This window comes from Rattus norvegicus, chromosome 4 (genome assembly GCF_036323735.1).
Source record: "Rattus norvegicus strain BN/NHsdMcwi chromosome 4, GRCr8, whole genome shotgun sequence".
In the NCBI taxonomy this organism is placed as follows: Eukaryota; Metazoa; Chordata; class Mammalia; order Rodentia; family Muridae; genus Rattus; species Rattus norvegicus.
The window spans coordinates 67,127,049-67,154,938 of NC_086022.1; the positions used below are offsets into that span (position 1 = coordinate 67,127,049).

At 40.5% G+C, this 27,890-nt stretch overlaps 1 protein-coding gene across 3 annotated transcripts in view; it reads left to right on the forward strand.

Moving 5' to 3' along the window:
• Positions 1-27,495, forward strand: part of Akr1d1 (aldo-keto reductase family 1, member D1) — a 33,256-nt gene extending 5,761 nt beyond the window's left edge. Inside the window, exons 3-9 of one of the 3 annotated variants that reach the window (NM_138884.2) lie at positions 11-127; positions 9,483-9,560; positions 14,113-14,235; positions 16,263-16,372; positions 17,802-17,967; positions 22,942-23,024; positions 25,236-27,495. In NM_138884.2, coding sequence (NP_620239.2) covers positions 11-127; positions 9,483-9,560; positions 14,113-14,235; positions 16,263-16,372; positions 17,802-17,967; positions 22,942-23,024; positions 25,236-25,278 — 720 coding nt within the window. In that variant the 3' untranslated portion in view covers positions 25,279-27,495. The remainder of the gene's footprint in view (positions 1-10; positions 128-9,482; positions 9,561-14,112; positions 14,236-16,262; positions 16,373-17,801; positions 17,968-22,941; positions 23,025-25,235) is intronic. The other 2 variants (XM_006236285.3, XM_039106993.2) reach the window with 2 other exon arrangements.
• The last annotated feature ends 395 nt before the right edge of the window (positions 27,496-27,890 follow it).

Here is a 27,890-nt window from a genome sequence, read left to right on the forward strand (position 1 = left end):
TTTCTTTCAGTTATGGAGTACAGACCATGATCCAGAGATGGTCCGCCCAGCCCTGGAAAGGACCCTGCAGACCCTCAAGCTAGATTACATAGACCTTTATATCATTGAGATGCCCATGGCCTTTAAGGTAAGCTCAAGTACCTAAGGTTTAGAGCTCTAGTCCATACTGATCATTCTTTAATAGCACAGAGTGCTGTAATGTTTGCTACCGTAGATGGGAGGATCCTGACCTTGCCTGACAAAAACTCAACGAATAACGCTTACAGGTTTGGGCCCACGTTTCTTAACGCAATGCAGTTTCTATAATACATGTTCTAACAGCTGTGGTTGTTTTTCATCAAAATAACACTGCGCTCCACATTTTAGTTGACCAGTGTCCAGACATATCCATCTTCTAACCCCACAGCCATAAAAATGTCTTCACATATCACAGAGCAAAGTACTATAATATAATAAAAAAATATTTCTTACCTTCCATCCCCCTCAACAGGAGACAACTAAAAAGAGGGATCAGATTTGTGAAGCCAAAACCAAGGCAGAGTATCAGGATGACATTTATTCCTGAAACACAAGCACAGTCCTTTTGGGACTTTTTTCCATCTGTAGACCCTGTTTATTTGATACCTTGATATGTTCAGTTGCTGAGTAACAAATGCTTTAAACTTTAATTGAAAGAGAAATTAAGAAACAGAACTGGACTTGGGAGAGTGGACCCTTCACCTTGCCTGGGCAACACAGAAGAACTGGTCCTGGTAGAGGGGGAGTGGGTGAGGTGAGCTGACCTTTCTCTTCACTAGATGTAGCATTTAAGAGGACTGGAGGGTGAGACCAGACTCTTGCCTGGGCAGCACAGTAGATCTGTCCCTGCTGGTATGTGTGAGGGAGAGCTGGCCCTGCTGGCAGGAGCACAGGAGAATGGCTGGGCTGACGAACTCAGCTACCACACATGCTTAGATTCAGGACTCTGAGTTGGCCCACCCCAACATCCACTCTGTCTATGACCTGCTGCAGCTTGTCACCAGTCCTGCAGATTCAAAGCCGTAGGGTCTCCATGACACAGGGCAGCAACAAGGTAACTGAGAGGCGTCCCATGAGGATCCAGGATTGATAGCAGAAGCCAGAGGCTTCAATCCAGACCAATGACTCATTGAAATGAACATTTGCAAGTAACCCTGTTTGGGCAAAAGGGTGTACTATGGGATACACTGCAGATTCCACAGAGAGATGTTCTTTTTGTTTGTTTTTTGTTTGTGTTATGTGAGGAGGTTTCAAAGGCAAGGGTGGATATGAAAGGATGGGGAGATATGTAAGACTGAGTGAATAATGTGAAATTCACAAAGAATCAATAAAAAAGTAAGAAACAAAAACCAGAACAGGGGATTAAAGTGACAGGTCAGGGACTAAACATGCTTGGTGCTCTTGCAAAGGACCCCAGTTTGATTCGCAGCACCATCTCCAGGGCACCTGGCGCCCTCTTTGGCCTCATGAGTGTGTATATATATAATTTTTCTTTTCTTTTGTAATTTTTGATTTTTCAAGATAGAGTTACTCTGTGTAGCCCTGGCTCTCTTGGCACTCACTCTGTGGACCACACTGGCCTGGAGTTCAGAGATCCATCGCCTCTACCTCTTGAAGAACTGAAATTAAAGGTGTGCAGTAGGTACAAGCAAGTCCTTTTAAAACAAAGAAGCAAAACTAGTTAGTTGTCCACAGAGTGAATAACATGGCACAGCTCCAAAGAACATTGTGTCACAGTGGCTACAGTCGTTTAAACAATCAATCACACTGCCCAGGTTCTGCTTTGCTGTGACTCTCCTCTGAGGCCAAAGCTGGGGAGAGACTTTGAGGAAGCTTCCCTTTTGAAAAGGAGATATGGACTTGGTGTCTTTGCAACAATATTGATAATCATAGGCCTTTTGTCAGATGAGGATTTAACAGACAAGACGATATAGATTTATTTCTACCCTTCAGCTTCTCCCATGTCCCCAATCAATCAACCCGTTCTCAAATTTATGACCTCATCATTCATATGTATATACATTTGTGTATCTGTGTGTCTGTCTGTCTCTTTGTGTGTGAGTCTGTCTGTCTCTCTGTCTCTGTCTCTGTCTCTCTGTCTCTCTCTGTCTCTCTTTCTTTCTCTCTCTCTCCCCCTACCTTGTATGTGTGTGTGTGTGTGTGTGTGTGTGTGTGTGTGTGTATGTGTGTGTGTGTGAAACCTACTGACTCCAATTATTATTGCCTTTATTTTCATGAGTTTTGGAATAACCACTTAGGATTGGGGTCTCATCATTAAAAAAACAAACAGCCGGCCCTCCCTCCCTCAGCTGCCAATGACTGTCTATAGCTCTTCATTTACTTGTTAGGCCTGATGAAATTTTCCTTCATCCCTGTCAGCATGTCGAATGGTGTGGTCTTAGCAGATCTTTGCCGAAAGTTTTCTCTCTCCTCCATGACCTGGCTCTGTTAAAGAGAGTAAGACTTTTGGTCCCTTGAACATCAGATAGGATTTATTACCAGCACACTGACCCTGAAAGTCCCAGCACACTGACTCTGAAAGTCCTCATTCTCAGCTACCATGCTTTTCTTAAGAAGTCACACATGGCTACTGGGAAAGACTGGGAAATTCAGGCAAGGTAATGGAAACAATGTGCCAAGTGCTTTGGACAAATGGAGCTACCTGGAGACTCCCAGCAAAGGTGAGATTGCATTAACTATGCATACTAATTATATCTGGAGGGCAAGGGGCCCTTGTGCACACAGATAAGCACTGGAAAAGCCAGGAAAAATTAAGCATGCAGGCTCAGCTCATCAAAGGAAAAGGATGTTTACCTGCCTTCCTCCAGAGTGCTGGGAAAGGTTGTGGTTTGCTACCTAGTGACCCCTTGCTATCTGTAGGGCCAGGCTTCAGCTGTATCCGCCAGTATTGATATTTCATTTATCCCACACTCTATCCCCTAAATCTTGAATATTGTTTCTAAGTCCATCGAGCCCATCCTTATGAGAGATGTCACATCACTTGTATTGTAAGTGATTTCTACAGCATCTTAGGCCAGGCCAACCCTGATACCCACAGGCATTCTGTTTACCTTAGTCATTCTCCATAGGCCCTAAATCTGGAGCACTGTTTCTGGGTCAACAGAACCTACCTTTAAGGAAGAAGCCAAAAATATTTTGTAAAGAGTCTCAAAGTAAACATGTCTCAAGTTTGTTTCACACTTGGGGCTGAGTTCGCTATTATCAGTCATAATTATTACCACACCAAACTTTTCCCCAAAATTGTGGTGTGCTTAAATATGGCTAAAATAAACCAACATGGTGTCAGACTCCAAGAAGCTTGACTTGGCACCAGCTAACTGAGTTTGGCTGAACCGAGTTTCATTCTTACCTCACCTGGTTCGTTTCTCTGCTAACCACGATGACTGCAGGGACCCTCACAGCTGACACTGAATGTGGGGCATACAACCCTTGAAGAAGGTAAGAACATTTTCCTTTAGACAGAGGTCCAGGGTTTAGGAAACTTGGGTCTTTCACACAAGCACCATGACCATGTGAGTGAGAGGATGAAGTATTAACGTGAGCGTTCCTCAGTCTTTGGAAACACAGCCTTTCGTACAATTGTTGAGACACGTGTTAAGATGCAGAGGAGCTCGTTACTCGGAACAACAGCTATGCAACTTCATACACATAGGAAGGAATAGGAAGAGAGTCCATGTAAAGAGAGATTTTACAAGTTGGAGTAATGTCTTGCTTAAACTCTCCCAGGAGAGAGAGAGAGAGGGAGAGAGGGGGAGAGGTGCGAGGGAGAGAGGGAGAAAGGGAGAGAGGGAGAGAGGGAGAGAGGGAGAGAGAGGGAGAGAGAGAGAGAGAGGGAGAGAGAGAGAGAGAAGGAGAGAGAGACAGAGAGAGACAGAGACAGAGAGAGACAGAGACAGAGAGACAGAGAGAGAGAGAATTTTCTGCTAGACACAGTTATTTAGACACAGTTATTGGCAGGGCAGGCACAGTCAAGCTTCCTAGTGGTCACAGAGTCACTTCAGGGCTCACCCTCCTGGGCAATCTGGCTAGACCTCAAAGCCCTTTGCCTGCATTCCTTTCCACAGATCCCTTTCCACAGCCAGGTCCTGATAATGTAGGGCAAATTCCAAAGAGTGGTGGGCGGGACCCTACTACTCCCAGTGTGAGCTAAGACTGCTCTTCCATTGGCTGTATGGGTTTTGTTTGTTTTCCTCACAGTGGAAATAACTCAGTACAGATCAGTCAATAGTCCCTTCCTGGGTAAAAATTAAAACAGGCCCAACTTTTAGTACAGCAACAAAGGCAACTGAGGTCTAAGTACCTAAGCCAGCGCTGCTTAAGCTTCCTAACGTAAGGGTTGTTCAGGGTACCAAGGGCATTCCCTTCTGCTGGTCTAATCAACACTTAAATGAGTGTTTAACTTTCATGGTAAATAAACTAAGAGAAGAAAATTTAAACACAGCTCCAGAGAAAGGACAAAAGCAACCACCTTATAATTATTTAGGATGCATTATTTCTCTACCACAAAATTTCCATCAGCCTCTCAGCTTAAAACAATGGACTCTCAATTACTTACGAAGAATTTGGGGCCCTATCAAATTGATAGAATCCTTACCTGCCTGTCACTACTAACAATTTGGTTCCAAAGATCCCCTTTAAATTTTTTTTTGAAGATACCCCGTGGTTATTACCTAAATTACATCTAAAAATTCTGTAGGGGTTTCTCCTAATGCTTTTCCAGGCGGTTCTTCAAAAGGACAAAGAGCATCTCTTTTATATACACTTCCACGTGCTCCACAGAAAAGATTGTACGTAGTTTAAACCCAATGTATTCAATCAACTTTGATTATTAGACATTTCTCAGTCATTAAATATTTTAACTCACCTCTGATAAAAATTTGTACATAAAAGGTACAAGAATACTAGCAATGTAACCTGGTCTAACTTGAAAGAAAAGAAGTGTTACAAAGAGGTTATAAATGTAAAGTAATACAATGAATGGATGAAAAAATCTCTAAGCCTTTTCTACTTTTCATTCTTAAAAAATCTTTTAACTTTAAACTTTGTATCTTAGGACAAGAAAAAAAATGTGTAAAATCTATAACAAAAACTAGCTTGAAACTTACAACAAATGGAGCTGGAGAGATGGCTCAGTGGTTAAGAGCACTAACTGCTCTTCCAGAGGTCCTGAGTTTAATTCCCAGCCACCACATGATGGCTCATAATAAATGGCTAAAGGTTTAAAAACTGTATTTATAGGCAGCACCTATAAAGGTATCAGTCCTGCTGAGCCTCTGGCCTATCACTTATCTCCTGTTTAGACTAAGTAGGCCACAACAGGCCTGCAAAATACTTTGGATTAGTATGAGTTTTTATATAATGATAAATTCCTAAGGTTATAAAGGTCTTTTCAGGTTAACAAAACCCGACTTAGAGATGTGTATTTAACTACTTCAGTCTTTGCTAACTGTTCAACATTAGACTTCAAGGGAATTTTAAATAAGAAACATCAGGTGTTTGATAAATAAAATATATCTGATAAGTAAGGTTTATAAATTCCTAAGGTCTAGTTAGGCAACCAGAAACTGACTTAAAGATCAATGTCTAGCCTCTTTGTCTTTGTTACTTAGTTAATTTAAGGTTTAACTGTTTGGATAAATTGAGTCATTTAACAAAAACAACCTGATATTCTGTAATGGTACAGTATGAACAAGTCAAAAAATAAAGTTCCTAGTCTCTGTATAGGCTGAATTTGTGGTTTAAATGTTTATTTTATTTTTTGATGTTAACGGATTTTCAATTAAATCTTAAATATAAATTATTAAGGTTCAAACTCAATAGGGATAAAGTTATAAAATTACAGTAATTGTAAAAGCCACAAACTTGTTGTAAACTGTTAAAGATAATTAAGGAATGCAAGTTAATTTTCTGGCATTTAAATTATCAAATTTTGCAATGTGCTCAAAACTGTACTTGTAGTCATACTAAGTACAAATGTAATTCACTATACAGGGGCACACTTTATTTAGCCTCCTGTATATGTTTTCAAGGTTAAGCTAAAGCAATAATAATAATAATAGTAATAATAATATTTTTATTTATAATTACCAAAACTTCATTTTTAAAGTTTACATTTTTGTACAACATAACAAAAATTTTAAAATAACAGTGTAAACATACTTGGGATGGATTTTGAAAACAGGAAGTAATTTTTTAAAAAAATGATTAAAAAATATTTCATTTGGATAATATGGTAACCAATAAATGCAAAGAGTAATTGCATATTTCTCAAACTCCTTTGGAGGCCAAAAGGAGTTAAACAAAAACATCATCAGTAGAATTTAGGTTATTTGGAAGTTTTTACCTATTATATTTTGATACAGTCTAAAAATCTGCTACAGCACACTGTCTACAAAATGCAGTACAAACTGAAACCATCTGGCAACTTCTTTCTCTATGAAGCTGTTAAGTTTTGATACTGCTCACATTTTTTTTTTGTTTCATTTACAATATCAGCTGGATATCAACATTCATGATGACTTGGGAAAACTCAATTATTTTCTCTCTCAGGATGCTCTGCGTTTGTTTCTCAGGTACTTCTGAATATCCTGTTCTCTAACAGGAGAGTCTTGAGCTCAAAATTAAAGTTGCCCTGAATTTTAAAGCTCTCGAATTTTATAGCATTAACTTTAAATCTTTAAAAGTTGTTGGCCATTGCCAACTAAATAGATTTTGTTTATTTTTTAGTTTTATGCTTGCCTTTGGCCTGGTTAAATAATACTCTGCCAAGAAAAGGAGAGCTATTTCTATTAAAGGCATTGCTGCCCACAATCTAAAGAATTTTTAAATCTTTTTTTAAAACTTGTCTCTCAAGTGTTGGGATTAAAGCCTTATACCATCATATCAGGTCCCATAAAAGAATAATTTTACAGTATCCCAAGCTTCTAGTGTATAATTAATGGTGAATGTCTTAGTTTGGGTTATTGCTTAGTTATTGCTGTGAATAGACACCATGACCAGTGCAAATCTTATAACTGACATTTAATTGGGGCTGGCTTACAGATTCAGAGGTTCAGTCCATTATCATCAAGGAGGGAACATGGCAACATCCAGGCAGGCATGGTGCAGGAGGAGCTGAGAGTTCTACATCTTCATCTGAAGGAAGCCAGGAACAGCCTGAGCATCCTTAGGCAGCTAGGAGGAGGGTCTCCAAGGCCACCCCCACAATAACACACTTCCTCCAACAAGGCCACACCTTCCAATAGTGCCACTCCCTGGAGCCAATGTAAACCATCACAGTGAATGAACATCAAATTGGCATCTGAAACTACTGTTATCTGTGTCTTGGATATTCTCTGTTGTCAGTATGTAGAAACCTATGCTCAAAATTCACTATAGATAGGTACACTGTCTTTCCCTGACTCATGCCGCAGGTGTGGGATGAGACCCAGAAAAATAGCATTGTGTTATATTTAAATTTTGACTTTGCCAAACAGGACCTTGTACATGTCCTTTCAAAGAGTTCCATTAAAACTAAAAACTGATAATGATCCTGTCTAAAGTCTCTGTTAAATAATAAGATCTAAAAAACTAATCAATGGAAGGTGCGTGATCTAACATCAAGGTGAGATTATGCTTATGTCTTTCCAGAAAATAAATAAAACCCCACAGTTCCCACAGTTGGATGCATCTGGCACAAAATCCCAAAGGCCATCAGAGAAGTGAAATATCTGAAAGTGGACGACAAACTTGTCAAAAGGAGATGTGTGGTTGTTTGTATAAAAATGGCCCCCATAAGTCCAAAGGGTGTGGCTCTGTTAGATGTGGCCTTGTTGAGTGAAGTATGTTACTGGGGGTGGTCTTTGAAGTGTCAGATGCTCAAACCAGACTTAGTGTTGCTATCTCTTCCTGAACTGTAAGCCAGCCCCAATGAAATGTTTTCCTTTGTAAGAGTTGCTTTGGTCATGGTGTCTGTTCACAGTCATAGAAACCCTAACTAAGACAGGATGGAATCGTAAGTCTTTGCTGACTTGTCGGGAGAGACATCAAGTCTCAGAAATGGAGACTTTGGGGAAACAGCAAGGAGACTACACTTGTGTGTCCTTGGGTAGAGACCCCAAAATGTTGCTCTTATGTTTACTGACTGTATTGTACATTAACTCTCAGCTTGTCAGTGCAAAATCTCAATGTTTTTTGGTCAGGTTCTTAAAAGACACACCTGTAAGAGCAGACAGTATGATGGCGTTTGCTGTACTAAAGGTGGTTTTTATGTTCTTTTATTGCCAATCACAGGGATGGTTGCTGACATACAAACAGAAGTCTCAAAGATGGTCTACATGACTAGTAAAACTATTAATATTATGGCTAAAATATTAGCAGAAATTAATCAAGAGATCTTGGTTAATTTTGGTTCTCAACAATTTCTTAGCATGTGTCACTTTAATGTGTCGGATTTTTCTAACATTATTGATGGTCAGGTTAATGATTTGTACAAAGAGATAGATAAAATCTCTAAGTGACCTTTGAATGCCCGTCATGGTGAATATGGCTTCCTTGGTCCGCTGATAGCTATCCTTATATTACCCTTATAATATTATATATGTGTGCCTATGTATAATAGAGGTAATGCACTCAACCATGCCCTCTGTTATGGCCACTATTTTCTTTCTTTAAAACTTAGAAACAAGAATATACTGAGGGCAAGAGGTCCTTGTTTACATAGATAAATAAACACTGGAGAAGCTGGGAGAGTTAAACATACAGACTTATCTCTTCAAAGGGAAAAGACTGTTACCTGTCTTCCTCGTGGCATGCTGGAAAAGACTGTAGTTTACAACCTGATGACGTTTTGCTATCTGTAGATCCAGGCTTCACCCATACCCCCTAGAATGCATATTTTGTGTATCCCAGACCCGTGCCCCCTGTATCCTGAATATTGCTTCAGAGCCCACATCTTTATAGAAGAAGCCTTGTAAAGAGTTTCCATGTGAACATATGTTACACATTTGTTGTAACTTGGGACTGAGTTGTCATCAGGAAGCATTTTTCCAAAGTTGTGGTTCTTAAATATGACTAAAACAAACCAACTGGTGTCAGACTTCAAAAAGTTCGGTCCAACACTGGCTAAGTTGAGCCGAGTCAAGTTTCATTCTTACCTCTCCTGGATCATTTTCCTGCCAGCTGTGACACTTGCAGGGACCCCCACAATTATAAAATATCATATTCTATATAACTACATATCATATATTATTAAAAAGATACTGTAATGTATAATAAGGTATATAACTTTATGAAATATGCATGTTTTATATGCTACCATAATATTATATGTACCTAGAATATTTACTAGTAAAGTATATAAATTGGTAAATTTGATTGGCAAGGTCACAGTATATTGACCTGTTGAGAGCTCAAATTGTCTATTTTTAATTCTTAAGTATAAATAAATGTTCTGTGTTTTATAGCCTGGAGAGGAATTTTATCCTAAAGATGAGAATGGCCGAGTGATATACCACAAATCAAATCTGTGTGCCACGTGGGAGGTGAGTTCATGTGGGCATCTATTGCATAATGTCAGTAGCTATTGTAAAAGCCCTCTATTTTTACCTGAGGCCCCTATATTCCTGCATAAGCCCTGATAGCCAATGTCGTTATATTCAATAACAAGTAACAGAATTTCTAGCCACATGTGCAGACATATGAAAGCTCCCCTTATAGGTGCTCAATAAGTCTTTCTTTTAATCTTGAAAGTGTGTGTGTGTGTGTGTGTGTGTCTGTGTCTGTGTCTGTGTCTGTGTGTCTATGTGTCTGTGTGTCTGTGTATGCTTATACCACGTAGGTCAAGACATATCTTGGGGACCCTGTGGGTCCTGGAACTCAGGTCATCAGGCTTGGCGACAAGTGTCTTTATGCACTTAGCCCTATCAGCTAGCCTTGGTGGTGAAGATTTCTTAATTCTCACTGAAGACAGTAATTACCAGGAATGGGAAAAGAAATACAGAGAATGTGTTCTACCTAAAACAGTATTTTAAAACATAGATGAGATAACTCAGTAGTGTAAAATTGAGTTTTAAAAATTAATGTGACATCTAAAAGAAATTAAAAATAGCCCATGTAAAGCTAAAAATTATTCTAGTTCCATTTTTGGACCATGTCCTGGCTCTTTTCCCTGGGAGTATATGAGTGGGAAGGTTCAGGAACGTAAGAAAACTGTTGTGTGTGTATGCAGGGAAGGAACGCTCTATGCTGGTTGGGGGATGGATTAGTGCAGAAGGTGTACCCTGACACAGCAATTCACCTCTCCCTGACTCCACTCCCAACACCACCTGCCAATCCAAAGCCAAGAAAATGAGGATGTGTAAGGATTTCTGCCTATTTCTTTCTGGGGGTCACAGCTGAGGGTGTGAGTCACAGAGCAGTCTGGAGGGTTTTCTGATAGCCATAGTCTACATCCAAGAGGACATACACTTACTTATTTTATTGTGATGAACTTGGGAGTCTGGTCTTCCCTTCTATAGGGATGCCTGGAAGGAAAAAAAACAGTTCATGGCCCAAAGTAGCCGCGCATTTGCTTCAGAAGAAAACTTATCTCAGTCATGTATCCCAATGTAAACAAAACAGAGGACCAAGAAACGTTTTGTCTTAAAAGGCATTCAAAAGAGATCGGCTATCCAACAAATAAAGAGCCAAAAACCACACAAAAACCACTTAAGCAAACAAGTAAAAAAAAAAAAAAATACCAACAAGGAACGATTTAGGAACGCGTGGGAATGCATATTAGTTAGAAACAATACAGAATTTAAGGATCAGAATGAGGAAAACCCTTAGTATGAACAATAGAAACCAAAACAATGACAACAACCACCACTTCAGTATGAAAGGGAAAGCTGAGCAACAGAAAAAAATAAAATTAGAATTCTGTTAAGAAAACGGAAGGAAGAAAATGGCAGTATTTGAAGAAGGAAAGATACTAAGTACAGAAAGAAGAGGAAAGAAACCCATGCTTGCATGGTACTGGGAATGGGCCTGGGGTCTCGAGAAAAACAACCGCATACTCTGAGATACTTCAGCAGTGCAGAAAAGTTTACTTCTGCAGAAAGGTGTGTAGGTGCTAAACCAGGTAAGCAGTCGTCCAGCTTTATTCCTAGCTTAAGGGGTCCTGTGCCTATCCAATGGGCGTGGCTATCCAATGGGCGTGGACAGGCCCGGTCTCACATTCTTATGCGGTCAGCTGACTTAAATGTAGTAAACAGTTGATAAGCAGGACCCAGCCTTACACAGAACATACACTTGAACATATGTTTTGATTTCAGGAAAACGCTGACCTGAGAAGAGATTTTTCTGCTACGTGGTATTTTTAAGAGTTGTCTTTTAAATTGGTGATTTTCCCTTGTCTTATGTACCCCTTTGATAGAAAGGACAACATATTTCTTTCACATTTCCCACAATGATTATAATGTGGTTTCAGGATATCAAGGAGAAGTACTAGGTGAAAAAGAGCTAAACCTCTCAGAATGTAGTAAGTGCATCAATAAAAGAGCATGATAAAAAGCAATCGGCTGGAAAAAAAAAAAGGCCGGGGAAGAAGGAAAACGAATGACGTAAATCAGAGAACGAACACCCATCTGGAAGATGTGGTGATGTCGATAATCTTACAATGTGTAGTGAAAGCACCTCACTGAAAAGGGAGAGTCTGCCAAAATGCAGAAAACCAAGTCCCACTGTGTGTGTGTGCACACACACGTGCATGTGTATGCATGTGTGTATATGTATGAAACAATTTTTTAAAAAAAGACAGAAGCATATGAATAGAAAAAAGAGCATATAGAAAAAAAAAGTTAGGTTAGCCTTAATCCAGAGAAATCTGGGTTGACTATTTCAGCTTCTAGAAAGGGGCTTAGGCATGAAGCCTACGCTAAAACAACAAAAAGGAGAAAATGAGCAATGCATGTTTGTAATTAAAGATTTCAGGGCCCATCACTAATTAAGATAATAGCTACACATAAAATCCGTAGCATTTATGAGATTCATGTGTGATCAACCTTTTGACATAATTTACTCTCATAGAAGTCTCCACCAAAATACAGCAGAGGGCTGGAGGCGTGGCTCAGAGGGCTGGAGGCGTGGCTCAGAGGGCTGGAGGCGTGGCTCAGAGGGCTGGAGGCGTGGCTCAGGGGCTAATAGCACTTGCTTCTGGTGTGGGAGACCCAGGTTTGGTTTCCAGCACCCGCTTGGCACCTACTATCTATAACTTCTAGAGGATCCGATGTCCTCTTCTGGCCTCTGAGGGCACTGCACACATGTGATGCTCAGACATGTATGAAGGCAATTTACCCGTACCCATAAATAAAACTGAGTAAGTCTAAAAGGAAAACAAACAAAAGAACGCCAGTTTTTTTAATACCCATGGGAAAATGTGACATAATGTTTTCTCACCCACAAAATATCTCAGTAAGTATCCTAGTTACGCAAAGTGTGCTGTCCTTTTAAGCTGAAGTCAAATCTGAAACCAAGAACAAAAAGATATCTGAGAAAACATCAAATATTTAGGAACAGATAACACATCTAAATAATTCACAAGACAAAAAGGAAGAAAAACCAACTGCATGCAATCCATATGCTAGCCCCACACAATTAGAAATTAAATCCTTAAAAAGACAATATTAAATATTTAGATAGAAATTTGATAAAATATGCATAAGCTTTCAACATTAAAAAAAACTACACTGTATAGCTAGCTAAAAGAAATCGAAGATCTAAATGAATGGAGAAACATACATCATCTCTTAATATTCAATGTGTTATAGTGTTAATTCTCACCAGACTTGTCCAAAGACTCAATAAATCCTAGCAAAAACTAAAATCGCCCATTGAAATAGGAAAAAAGCTAATGCTAAAATTTATATGTAAACACAAACATCTGCAATGCCCCCGAAGGACTTAGAAAAAAAGAAAAGAAGGAGACATGATGGGGAAGCGTTGTATACATGTATGAAATTTTCAAAGAATAATTTTTGAAGGTTTTTATTTGTTTTTGCATGAGCATATGCCATGTGTGGAGGCCCATGGAAGCCAGTAGAGGGCTGGAGTTACAAGCCGATGTTAGCTGTGTAATGTGGGTGTTGGGTGGCGAATTTGGGTCCTTTGGGAGCTGTCTCTCCAGACCCATCAAAAATAAACTTAAAAAATTAATTAAAACAGAAGTTGAGGGGCTGGGGATTTAGCTCAGTGGTAGAGCGCTTACCTAGGAAGCACAAGGCCCTGGGTTCGGTCCCCAGCTCCGAAAAAAAAGAACCAAAAAAAACAAAAAAAACAAAACAGAAGTTGAAGGAGTTAACAATAAATTTAAGAGTTACTACATCAGAGGATGGCCTTATCGGGCATCACTGGGAGGAGAGCCCCTTGGTCCCCTGGAGGCTGGATGACCCAGGGTAGGGGAACGCTAGGGTGCTGAGGCAGGAAGTAGGTGGGTGGGTGGGGGAACTGGGAAGGAGGATAACATGTGAAATGCCAATAAATAAAATAAGCAATAAAAAATGAAAATAAATAAATAATAAAGAATTGCTACGTAGTTACAGAAATTGTATAGTGCCACGTTGATACAACATCGGAATCAGTGAACCAGTGTAGGAATGCTGGAATAGATCCACAGACTATGACATCAGGATTGCAGCAGGAGGGCCAGGGGAGGGGAGAGAGACTGTCTTTGCAAAGGTGTGTTGAAAGGCACTCACACCAGCTTCTGCAAATCTCCTTCCAACTGAATGGTCAGGGATGTCCCTTGGCTAGCTTGAATGCAGCCTCGTCAGAAGGTGATACCACAGGAATTGACAAATGCTGTAAACTGGGTTGCTATTTCCTGACCTGGATAGCTGGGTGTTAAATATTTATCCACCCTCCACAGAAGGTGCTTATAAATGGAAAGTGAAAGTGATTTTTATTAGTGTGTGCATATATTAGAATCTATCAAAATCTTTCGTTTTAGTGTTTATAATATGCATCTACTTGGGGATGGGGATGGGGTGGGTGTGCACAGCAACATTCTTTCTAGCCCCCTGAAAGCATCTTTCTTGACTGTTGGCATTTACCCTATAGGCACTGGAAGCTTGCAAAGACGCTGGCTTGGTGAAATCCCTTGGGGTGTCTAATTTTAACCGCAGGCAGCTGGAGGTCATCTTGAACAAGCCAGGACTCAAGTACAAGCCTGTCACCAACCAGGTAGAACAGAGTGGCTTTTGCTGAGTGGGGAGAGATATCCAGTAGAACTTTCAAATTATAACAAAGCTTCTGGATTTTGCAGCACCAAGTCTTCCAGGTGCTCCATAGAAGCCATAGAGTCCTGGATTCTAGACCAATCTTTCAATTTCTTTCAATTCACATCCCTTAAGAAAAAGGGTCAGACTGGGTCATGGATAAAGTCAGATGCTAGTCTGTGCTATATGATAGTTCAAGGCCTGCCTTGATGCTACGGAGTGAGACCCTGTCTTAAACACACACACACACACACACACACACACACACACACACACACACCTACAAAACAAACAACCCAATCAGGCATGGTGGGCACATCTAGAGAGGCCAAGGAAGGTGAGCCTTGAGGCCAGCCTGAGAAAGAGTGTGTCTCAAAGAAACAAAACAAAACAAAAAATTAAGCCATTCTTGAAAGCTCAAATCCAAGCAAATATAACCAAGATTATTTTTTTAAGATTTATTTATTTAATGTATATGAGAACACTGTCATTCTCTTCAGACACACCAGAAGAGGGCATCAGATCCCACTACAGATGGTTGTGGGCCACCATGTGGTTGCTGGGAATTGAACTCAGGACCTCTGGGACAGCAGTCAGTGCTCTTAACCACTGAGCTCCCAAGATGTTTTGTTTTGTTTTTGAAGAAGAAAAATAATGGGAAGGAAATGAGAATTGCCAAATAAAGGCAAGATAAAGAGGATTTAAAATAATGCAAGGCTCGAGAAGTTGAGGAAATAAGTGCATAACACAGGCCAAGGTTAAAGGCAGAAGTCATTTGCAAATGCAACAGAAGGACTTAGCTTTCTGGAACAATGTATACAAAGGGAAGCCTTGAAAAAGTCATAAAGAAAACTTGGGTGGATGTGAAAGTACCGGAAGGGGGACTGGGCTGCAGCCAAATCATGGCCATGCTCATGTAGCACGCACACAGGCCAGGGTTAAGTCTCTGGAACTGAGAAAAAACTGCTCGAAACAAAGAACATGCAAAACATAGAAAGTGATGGGTTTTTTAATATAATAAATGATTCCATATATTTATGAATTAAAAGGCTAATACAAAGTGAATCAAAATACTTGATGGGGGGAAAAGACCTCTAAGGCCTAACAGAACATAAGCAGAATAAACAGATGGGAATTCACAGGAAAATACTCCTGGGAGTATGAAGGTTAGGGGAAATGTCTCACTGCAAAAGAGAGCCAGCCTCATTTAAATATGATGTTCTATTACATGAAACACATTCATGTTAGACTTGCAGAGGATCCAGGTTTGGATCCCAGCACCCACACAGCAGCTCACGATCATTTGCAACTCCAGTTCTAGGGGGCTTGATGCTGTCTTCTGGCCTCCACGACACTGCTGCACACGTGTGGTGCCCACGCACACCCACCTGCAGGCAAAACACTCACATACATAAAATAAAACTAGAGCAAGTCCTAGTTAAAAGAGAAAAATCTGCCAAACTTCTGTGTCATCTGGTCTAACAATGCTCTCCTCTCCTAAGCTAAGGATCACATTCACTCACATTCACATAGTGTCAGTGAATCCAGGAGTGCACATTGTTCTGCCTTTCTGGATAGCTATTTTTGTGATTGTGAGTTTTTCCATTTTGTGTTTTTTTTTTTCTTTCTTTTTTTTCGGAGCTGGGGACCGAACCCAGGGCCTTAGCGCTTGCTAGGCAAACGCTCTACCACTGAGCTAAATCCCCAACCCCCATTTTGTGTTTTTATTAGTGTCTGTGTGTGTGCGCGCGCGTGTGCGTGCGTGCCACACAATGTGTGTGGAGGTCAGAGCGCAACTTTCGAAATTTGGTTCTATCTTTTCACTCCGTGTATCCCAGGGACTGGAACTCAGGTCACAAGACTTACTTGGTGGCATGCGCCTTTACCCACCGTGTCCTCTCAGCAGTGCCTGAAGAACGCTTTCAAAGCCATGTGAACCTGCATTGAAAAGTCCTTCGCTTTGTTCTCTTCTCTAATGTCACCACCACACAGGTGGAGTGCCACCCGTATTTCACCCAGACAAAACTCTTGAAGTTCTGCCAGCAGCATGACATCGTCATTGTCGCATACAGCCCCTTAGGGACCTGTCGCAACCCGTTATGGTAAGTAATGCTGGACTCCCATCAAGGAATGTCTCTTTCTGTGTGGATAGGGCACAAAAGCAGTGTGAATTAGCTGAGTGGGAGACTCCTTTTGGCTGTGGGATCTTCAAGAACTGGCCTGCTCGTGTCAAGATCCCAGCAAACAGATGAAAACTCATGATACTTCAGAGTTTCTGCAATCGTGTTCTGAGAGCTTTTAAGTTGTTGAATTTGGCACACAGTGGCAATACCTTTGATGGACTCAAGGAGCCTTAGGAGAATGTCTGCCCTGATCCAAGGAGCCTTAGGAGAATGTCTGCCCTGATCCAAGGAGCCTTAGGAGAATGTCTGTCTGATCCGATGGCAAGAGTAGAGCTACTTTCTTCATTCCGATCTTTTTGCCTTTCCCATACGACTACCTCAGACCAAGCTCTCTATAAGATTCTTCACCCCACATTGCACACGTGAAGAGAGAAAGAGCTTGGTGTGTGTGTGTGTGTATGTGTGTGTGTGTATGTGTGTATACATGCACATGTGTGTATGCATGTACATGTATATATGTGTGTGTATGTGTATGTGTATATGCATGCACATGTGTATGTATATGTGTGTATGCATGTACATGTATATATGTGTGTGTATGTGTGTGTATGTGTGTATGTGTGTGTATGTGTGTATGTGTGTGTATGTGTGTATACATGCACATGTGTGTATGCATGCACATGTATATATGTGTGTGTATATATTCACATGTGTGTATATGTGTGTGTATGCATGCACATGTATATATGTGTGTGTATGTGTATGGATACACATGTATATATATGTAAATATATGTGTGTATGCATGCACATGTATATATGTGTGTGTGTGCATGTGCATGTACATATATGTGTGTGTATACATGCAAGTGTGTGTATATGTGTGTATGCATGCACATATATGTATGTGTATATGCATGCATGTGTGTATATATTTTTATATGTGTGTATGCATGTGCATGTATATATATGTGTGTGTATGTATGCGCATGTATATATGTGTGTGTATGCATGTGCATGTATATATGTGTGTGTATGAATGTGCATGTACATATGTGTGTGTATGCATGCATATGTATATATATGCATGTGTGCGTGTATACATGCGCATTATATATGTGTGTGTGTATGCATGCAAAAATATATATGTGTGTGTATGCATGTGCATGTATATATACACACATGCTATTGTGTGCCCTCTGAGTCAGCCCAACCCACCTGCCTCTCTTGATCTTCTCATGCTAGAGCACCTCTTCATTCCATAATTTGTTACACTCAGAGAAATTGACTAGAGGTGACTTAAGTGCCCTGGCAGTAACCAGTGAATGAGAACACCAGCTGGTAACCAATGGATTCTTGTCTTTCATCAAAAGGTGACATGTATTTTCTTCCCTCCCTTCCTCCTCAAGGGTGAATGTATCTTCTCCACCCTTGTTAAAGGATGAACTCCTAACCTCGCTGGGGAAAAAGTACAATAAGACACAAGCTCAAATTGTGTTGCGTTTCGACATCCAGCGAGGGTTGGTTGTCATCCCTAAAAGTACTACCCCTGAAAGGATCAAAGAAAACTTTCAGGTAAGAGAACTACCTTCAGACATGCAGAAAGATGGTGCTGTCTTCTGACTCCCCTGGAATGTCCTTGAACGTTGGGATGACCCTCAACGAGCACAGCATCAATCTCATGCCTGTCCCTTTTGTGTCCTGGAGGTCAAACTCTTCTGCCTGTGTAACTCCCACCAACAAACATACTCCAGACATACTTGTAGACTAAAAGTAGACTTTCTCTGACCACTTCCACTTCTCTTTTCCTGTTTACAGGCAACCTCTAGAAAAGGAGATCTCCTCTCAATTCACTTCTCCTATTTTAGATCCATTAAAACTGAACTCTCACCCTGGCGGTCTCTGTGGGCAGCTTTTCTCAGGGTCACCAGGGACTTCTGTGTGAGCAGATCTGGGACTCCATTCTCAGTCTGTGAGGGGTCACGGCTTTCATCCACATTTAGTCTAGTTGACTGCTCTCCCTCTTGGAACATTTGCTCTGACAGGAAACGATATGATATGGAGGTTTTGAGAAGAAAAGAAAGAGCTTGGGTGGTTGATGTGCATTTCTGAGAGGGTCAAATGCAGTCCATGCTGGCCTCAAACCTTCTGTGTAGCTAAGGGTGGCTTTGAACTCTTGAAGCTTCTCCCTCCACCTTCCAAGTTCTGAGGCTACAGGCATGATTATCTGGCAGTTAATTTAATTTTATAGTATGAAATCTCTACTCATGTAAAATAATTTGTGCCATGAAATAAAAGAGACCACAGAAAAATCAATCCACACTGAACAAAGGAAAATAGTGATTAGAAACAACACAGAAAGGGAGAATTCGAAAGCTCATCTTAAGTTAAAAACCAAAATTTACAAAAATAAGTGCACTTATGGCAAACTTAGGTTCTGGTTACTTATGCATACTGACTCCTAGAAGAAACAGAATCAGTGCTGTTTTTTTTTTTTTGTTTTGTTTTATTTTGTTTTTTTTAAAGACACTTGACTGAATGATAGCACAGCACAGAAGCCTGCATTACATACAGTCTTTTATAGAATGATCCTAGAAAGAATATTTTCATCTGAAAAGGTACTTTAATTTTGGCTGTTCTTTTCTTCCAATTAGATATAGAGATAGATATTTATAGATACATAGACATATTGATATGTTACTACACCTGCCAAAGTAGGCTTTTAAACCCGGTCTTGTTCTTATTTGGGAAACACTGCATCTATAATTAGAATAAATCTTCAAATCTTCTCTCATTATTGATTTCATGAAGCCTGTGATCTCACAAGATCTGCTGCAGTTTGTCAGTAGGATCCACAGTAGGGCCACGGAGTGGGGCCTACTGTGCGCAAAAAGTAAATCCATGGAAGGACCCCTCTTTTGAGCTATTGGTTTGTGTGGCACTGGGTTTAATGTAGTTAAAGCGTTTAATATTTTTAGGTGTTTCATTCTATTTTATGTAAGTCGGGGTTCTGCCTGCATGTTCATATGTGCACTGCCCGCATACCTGGTGCCTGCAGATGCCAGAAGAAGATGTCCGATCCCCTAGAATTGGAGTCAAAGGTGGCTGTAAGCCAGCACGTGGGTGTTGGGAATCGAACGTCAATATCTGGGTAATAAATAATCAAAGAAAAGAATTCTTTGAAAACAGTCAGAAATGATCTGGAGAGGATCCGTTAGTTAAGTGTATTTAGTGTATCCTGTGAAAGGTAAATAAATAAAAAGTAAGGTTTTATCTTTATCTTCATGGGATGGATCATGAGAACCATGATACGTAAGTAAAGGAAGGTAGTTACACCACATCTGCACACCGTACTTTCTCCTAACGCCAAGCAGGGTAGTGAGTGAAGAGGAGCCGCCCACTTTCCATCCCATATGTGTCTATTATCCTATAGCAGTGCCGGTTTACAAAGAGCATGGGCTTACAGATTGCTTACACAGTCATAAGTTATAAACAGATAAACTCTACGGATTTTAGTGAAAATAAAGATATTAAATGCTGATACAGACTAATTTTAAAACAAGAACATAAAGTATAAAAGGTAGGAAAAAATAAAAGCAGGCTAGCAAGATGGTTCAGTGGCTAAAGGCTAAAGATGAAACTTTCATCACTTAAAAAAAAAAAAAACTCGGGGCTGGGGATTTGGCTCAGTGGCAGAGCACTTGCCTAGGAAGCGCAAGGCCCTGGGTTCGGTCCCCAGCTCCGAAAAAAAGAACCAAAAAAAAAAAAAAAAAAAAAACAAACAAAAAAAAAAACAAAAACAAAAATAACAAACAAACAAAAAAAAAACTCGTAGGAGGTGCACATGGTAGCCCACACTTTTAATCTCTGTACTGGGAAGGCAGAGGCAGGTAGATCTCTGTGTTTGAGGCCAGCCTGGTCTACAAAGTAAGTTCCAGGATGGCCAGGGTTACACAGAGAAACCCAGCCTCAAAAACAAAAACAAACAAATGTCCAATTCCGAGGAGCCACAGGGTGGGAGGAGAGAACCAATTTCTGCAAGTTATCTTCTGACTTCCCCATGAACACAAATACACACTAGATAAACAAATGGGAGGAACACAAAGAGAAAAATAATTGTAACAACCCTCTAGAAAGATGTTTTGAACGAGAAAAGAAGCTTCAATAGTGGTGCACACCTGCCCTCCCAGGAGGGAAGTTTGTCAGGTAGAGACCAGCCCCAGATACCCAGCATGTTCCAGACCAGCTTGAACTACAAAGCAAGACATAAATGTTGTTGTTGTTGTTATAAGAATAAGCAAGTTTATCCTTTTTAAAAATTCTTCTCTCGGGGCTGGGGATTTAGCTCAGTGGTAGAGCGCTTACCTAGGAAGCGCAAGGCCCTGGGTTCGGTCCCCAGTTCCGAAAAAAAGAACCAAAAAAAAAAAAAAAATTCTCTCATACATTCCATGCCAACAGCAGTTTGCCTTCCCTGCCCCACAGCCCCTGTCCCCATGCCTCCCATCTCCCTCAGATCAAACCCTTCTCCTCCCTTCAGTGAAGAACTGGCCTCCCAGGGACATCAACCAGACACGGCAAAACAAGCTACAACAAGACCAGAAACATACCGTCACATCAAAGCTGGGCAAGGCACCCCAGTAGGAGAAAAAGGGTCCCTCAAGTAGGGAAAAGGGACAAGGTTAGCCCCCACTCCCACTGTTAGGATTTCCATAAGAACATCAAACTACTCACCCATACAATACGTAGAGTATCTAGGTCAGACCCACACAGTCTCCCTGTTCTCTTCAAGTTCTCATGAGTTCCAGTCTGCTGATTCTGTGGGCTTTGTTCTCTTGGAGTCCTTGACTCCTCTGGTTCCCCTGATCCTTCCTCACCTTTGTAGGACTTGTGGAACTCTGCCTGTTTGCTTGTGGGACGCTGCATCTGCTCCTGTCAGTTGCTGGATGAAGTCTCTCTGGGTTTGTTTTTTGTTTGTTTATAGGACAATTCTGCTAGGCTCTGGTCCCAGCACCCTCTGCTGGCAGGAGAATCTGTAGGTTGAAGATTTCTGTGGCTGTGTTGGTGTCCCCATCCCTCTACTTGAGGCCTTGCCTGGTTACAGAAGGTGGCTAGTTCAGGCTCCGTGTCCCCCATCACTAGGAGCCCTTAGCTAGGGTTTCTCTCGCAGATTCCATAGAATTTCCATTGCGCTTGATCCACCGCACCCCTGGAATGCTTCCCAATTACAATCATTTTCTCCCTCTCCACTTCTGATCCCTCTCGTTCCTAACCCCACTTTTCCTTAGTCAATCCCAGGGAATGTATTCTATTTCCCCTTCCCAGGGAGATTCTTGTGCCCCTCCACCTTTAAGCTCTCTTTGTTACTTAACCTGCCTGGGTCTGTGGACAGTAGCATGATTGTCGTTAAATTTACAGGGAACACCCACTTACAAGTGGGCACATACCAAGTTTGTCTTTCTGGGGCTGGGTTACCTCACTCAGAATGATTTTTTTTCTAGTTCCATCCATTTGCCTGCAAATTTCATGATGCCATTGTTTCTAACAGATGATTAATACTCCATTGTGTAAATGTACCACATTTTCTTTATCCATTCTTCAGTTGAAGGAGACTTGGGTTGTTTCTAGTTTCTGACTATTACAAAAAAAAAAAAAAAAAACTGCTGTGAACATAGTTGAGCAAGTGTCCTTATGATAGGATGGAGCAGCCTTTGGTTATAAGACCAGGAGTGGGGTAACTAGGTCTTGAGGTAGATCAATTTCCAACTTTCTGAGAAACTGCCATGTTGATTTCCAAAGTGGCTGTACAAATTTTCCCTCCCACCAGCACTGGAAGAGTGTTCCCCTTGATCCACAGCCTTGCTGGCATGAGCTTCACTCATGGTTTTTAATCTTAGACATTCTGGCAGCTGTGAAATGGAATTCCAATAAGAAAAAGCAGCAGCCCACAGAATGGGAAAAGATCTTCAACTCCACATCTGACAGAGGGCTAATACCCAAAACATACAAAGAATTCAAGAAACTAGACATCAACAAACTAAATAACCCAATTAAAAAAAAAAAAACAGGTACAAAGCTAAACAGAGACTTATCAACAGAGGAATCCAAATGGCTAAGAAACACAAAGAAATGTTCAACATTCTTGGCTATCAGGGTGATGCAAATGAAAAGAATAATCAGATTTAAAGGCTAGAAAATATGGGGTTTTTTTTTTCCAGTGTTTAAGGTCAAGAATAGTCAAGAATTTAAAAAATCCAATGTTTTAAATAAAAAATGAAAATTCTTCACATGTGGGACAGTTTTAAATGCTCACTCTTCGGTAAGTTTGAGCGGTCCCAAGCAAAAGTGGCAAAGGTCAGAGCAGAAGATCAAGCTGCCCCACACCCTCCCCTTCGATGCACCACACATACACACATACAGGAACCCAGCTCTCTCAGACACTCACAGAGACACTGGCTCTTTCACAAAGAGCCTCATCCGAGGCTCTCCCTTACTGTCTCCACTCCCTGGCTCATCTTCACAAATGTTCTGTCTTCTATTTCCACTATTTAGATCTTTGACTTCTCTCTCACCAAAGAAGAAATGAAGGACATTGAAGCCTTGAATAAAAACGTGCGCTTTGTGGAGATGCTCATGTAAGTGTCCTAGGGTCACTAGTCAGGCAGTGCTTGTCACATGTTAACAATAAGGCTCCTGGGAACCCTCACCTGTGCCCATAGAAACACCAGGATGAGGAATGAACAGGGTGTTCTGAATGTCTGCCACTTAGGTAAAGACATGACGTGGAGACAAGGAGGATTAACCCTTCATGCTACACCTGTTAGAGCAACAACACAAATTCTGAAATTACACTGCTTATATCTAACTAAAACTCAAAGCAAAACCCAAGTTAGAGTAAATTCCGTTTTAAAAAATTCTGAGAGGCCTGCTTGTATAGTAGTAGAAAGAGTGTCAGGTTGTGAACCAAGAACCTAGAGTTTACGTCAAATATTTTCTTGCCTGTAAGATTCAGAGCTTTGGGGCTGGGAAGATGGCTCAGTGGTTAAGAGTACTTGATGCTCTTTAGAAGACCTGGGTTCAGTTCCCGCCACCCATATCAGGCAGCCCACAATCACCAATAACTCCAGTTCCAAGGGAGTTACTGGTCTGTAAAGGTCTGCAGTGCACATAAGTTCACACCTACACAATACCCCAAAATAGGACTAAATTAATAAACCGAGCACAGTAGTACATACCTTAAATCCCAGCCTTCAGGAGGCAGAAGCAGGTGGATCTCTGTGAGTTCAAGGCTAGCTTGTTCTACCCAGTGAGTTCCAGGCCAGCCAGAAATGCATATTGAAGACACTTCTTTCAAAAAATAAATGCATAAATGAATAGAGCTGGAGAGATGGCTCAGTGGCTAAGAGCACTGGTTGCTCTTCCAGAGATCCTGAGTTCAATTATCAGCATCTACATGGTGTCTAATAATCGTCTGTGACTTTAGTTCTCAGGACACCCTCTTCTGACTTCACCAGGTACTAGGCATGCATGTGGTGCAGAGAGATACATGAAGCCAAAACACCTATGCACATACAAATAATGAAATAAATCTCTTAAAAAATAAATGATTCAGAGCTTCAAGTTCTGCCTATCAGCTAGCCATCTTTTCTGAGACTTTACCACATACCATATACAGATGTCTCCCAAGACACTGTTCCCTAAACACTGCAGGTCTTTTAAATTAAAACCAGTGCGGCTTATACACAGATAGCCAACTGTGTATATGTATGCACACATTTTGTTATGCTTTTTGATTTCTCAAATCACGTTGGTAGTAACTTCATTTGGTCTTCTCTTTAAGCAATGAGTTAGGTAGCACCCATTAAGATAAATGCTTAGAGTTAGAATTGATCTCATCACTTCATGAGTCGGAAAGTATTTTGGATGCACTAGTATTGACTTTCTGAATTACTGTAATAAAGCCGCTCCTGGATGTGAGTTTTCCAGGGAGAACACTGCTTGACATCATAACATACCACCCAGCCTCAGAACACATGAAAAAATGCAAGCACACATAATATCTTACTGGAAACTAAACCATAGTTAATCAATATCTCCAGAAGATATGTCACTTCTACTCACAAGTATCGTTAAATGAAGAAATAATATGGGCCTAACATTCTATTGATTTTTCTTCTACTAAAACATTTCAGAATTTACATTTGAAATACTAATATCAATTTTAACAATATTAGGGGAAAGTGACTCATTCTTCAGAAAAAAAATTAGAAAATCAACAAAGCGATATGAAGATTAAGCTCCATTGATTTATGGAAAAAACTGTGTCTTCGAAGGGAAATGAGCTATGCCTCCTCTCAGATGCTGTTTTGTTGAACTCTACCGTTGGAAAGCAATGTTTATTTTATATTTTTGTAGTTCTTGCAGAAAGCTATGTTGGCTACATTCCATGATAGACATACACACACTGCAGACTGGTGTAGATACTCTTACCTTTGTTATTTAAAAATTAGGGTCATCATCGTCATTGTCATGGTCATTATTGTAACAGTACAAGATAGGGTCATTATCATCCCCACCCTCATTACAAACAGTAACACTTTGAATGCAAGTACAGGCCGGAAGTCTCTCATCTCCTTTTGTTATGAATGAAATGATGTAGCCACAATCAACTTTTCCATGCCTACCTATTGTGTGAATCATCATGGAAAGGTGCTGACTTAAGGGGAAATGAGAAGGAAGTACAAGGGGGAATGATAGGGAAAGGAGTAGAAACAAGACATAAGGATGCTGGTAACACAGCCGTGACACCATTAAACTGTCTTCTTCTTGTGGGGTTGTCTTGGCAGGTGGAGTGATCATCCTGAATACCCATTTCATGACGAATACTGAACATGGAAATTTCTTCAGTGGAGTTTTTTTTGTCTTTCATTCGGGATCTTGAGCTGATTAATCCCCTCCAGTCGTAGAAATAAATGGGGTCTTGCTATCTTCAGATTAAGTTGAGCAGAATACACCATGCTTAACTTGTGTATAGTATTAATTCAACTTAGCTCTGATGAAGAGAAGATTTAAATATATCTAAATAGTTTGTTGGAAAATGCTTTACTAGTATCTTTAGCTCAATGTGTTCTAGATTGTTGATGGAAATTACCGAACTTTAATTCAAAAATAACAAAATATATAAAATACAAGATACAATATAAAATATAAAATACAAAAATATAAAAACAGGTTCTAACCCAGGAGTCTGAGACTACCATAGGGAGTTTGATTTGTTTAGCATTTAGCAGGACAACAAAGAGGTTGGCATGCTTCCAGGTGCTGACCATAACCATGACCCAAACAAGGTCATGGACACAAGATGGACACAGCCAAGACACAAATCCACATACCAATATTAATGCACCTTGAGTATAGACAGAACTGGAAGTCTAGAAAGTCCTAAAGAAGAACATAAAGCAGGATGTCCCGGGGCTAGAGGTTCTCACTGGAGGACTTGCCTGGCAGACTGGAGACCCAGGGTGAGGGTGTGGGTGAGGACTATCAGCAAAGCCATAACGATTCTGTTTTTACCCTTTGTTTCCATCCAGTGTGCCCATTCAGCTTTTAATGTGCTTGAAGGACAGACAGTTACCGATTCCTTCTTAAATTGTTTTTGTTCAGGGCAGTGGGGAATTGAGACAGGGTCTCAGGTAGTCTGCTCATGTAGCTGCTTACAAACTTGCTGTGCAGCTGAGACCAGTTTTGAATTCTGAACCCCTGGTCTCTCTTCCATTTTTCATGGCCTGAGCTTCCACCTGACTGGTAAGCCCCACTTGTACTGTGCTGTAATCATTCTTGCCCACATTCATCAAGGAAACCACCATGTAAAGTGGCAAGAAACAATCAATATATACAAACCAAGATTTGTATCATAAAATGGTCTGAAGATGGTGATTTTTAAAAGAATGATATTTTAAAATAGCCCATTTCTTTCTTTCTTTCTGAATCTTTTAAAAATTATTTTTATTTTATGTGCATTGGTGTTTAGCCTGCATGTGTATCTATGAGAATTGTTTGAACTCATGGAACTGGAGTTACAGACAGTGGTGAGCTGTAGGTAGGTGCTGGGAATTGAACCCAAGTCATTGGGAAGAGCTGCAAGTGCTCTTAACTGCTGAGCCATCTCCCCAGCCCCCAAATGAATTTGGGAAATACTAGAAGATAAAGCTTTGTAAAAGTAGTTTTTTAAGATCTTAAGAATATATTGAGGTAGCTATCTGAATTTTGACAAAGCTGCAAGTTCTTTTTTTTAAATTGGATTTTTAAAAATTTATTTACATTTCAAATGTTATCCCCTCTCCTGGGTTCCCATCCACAGACCTCCCTATCTCATCCCCCCTCTCCCTTCTTCTATGAGAGTGTTCACCCACCTACCCACTCCTTCCCTCCTCCCTGCCCTGACATTCCCCTACACTAGGGGGTCGAGTCTTGGCAGGACCAAGGGCCTCTCCTCCCATTGGTGCCCAACAAGGCCATCCTCTGCTACATAGGCAGCTGGAGCCATGGGTCTGTCCATGTGTACTCTCTGGATGGTGGTTTAGTCCCTGGGAGCTCTGGTTGGTTGGTTCTGTTGTTATGGGGTTGCAAACCCCTTCAGCTCCTTTAATCCTTTCTCTAATTCCTCCATTGGGGACCCTGTTCTCAGTTCTATGGTTGGCTGTGAGCATCCACCTGTGTATTTGTCATGCTCTGGCAGAGCCTCTCAGGAGAATCAGGCTCCTGTCAGCAGAGCACAAGTAATTTTAGCGTATATAAATTTTTAAAAAGTGAATTAAATGATTACAACTGTATCTATTTTTAATTCATCTGAAATACAGTACATTTGTTTATATTAGATCACTTCCAAAGGGTGAGAGAATTCTTCAAAAATAATATATTTTTAATATCAATAGAAGAAATCAAATGGCCCAAAGAGAAACAAGTTTTTGAGAAATTATCACTTAAAAAATGTGATCAACATGAACCATTTTTGTTCAATACTGTTCAATATTGTTAACAATGCTGTTCTCTGGAAAATATTTTATTCACATGAATTAATAAAATATAATGATTTGTTCTACCACATGATCTCTATTCTGTTTCTAAAGCAGGAGAGAGGCATCATCATCAAAGTAAATTGAAAGGGCCTGAGGTTGAGCTTTGGGAAGAGAAGAAAGAGAAAGGTACAGAATGAGAAACCTGAGTCCACCTCCATTGTCAGAGCTTTTTAGGGTTCTTTGTGAGGAGTCATGTGGAGGTAGGGCTAGGCTTAACATCTTTAACAAACCATTCTTAGAGGTAGTTACTTTAAAGAGTCTTGCCATTTGTCAGGGGATATATTCCTAAATCAAAAGAAGGGTAAGTTCTATCTTAACTATAGAAGAGATGGAAGGAAAAGAGCTGGAGACAGAAAATAGGGAAGTCAGAAAAGAATATAGTCTGACATTTCATTTACTGTGGTATAAAGTACTCCTTCCTCT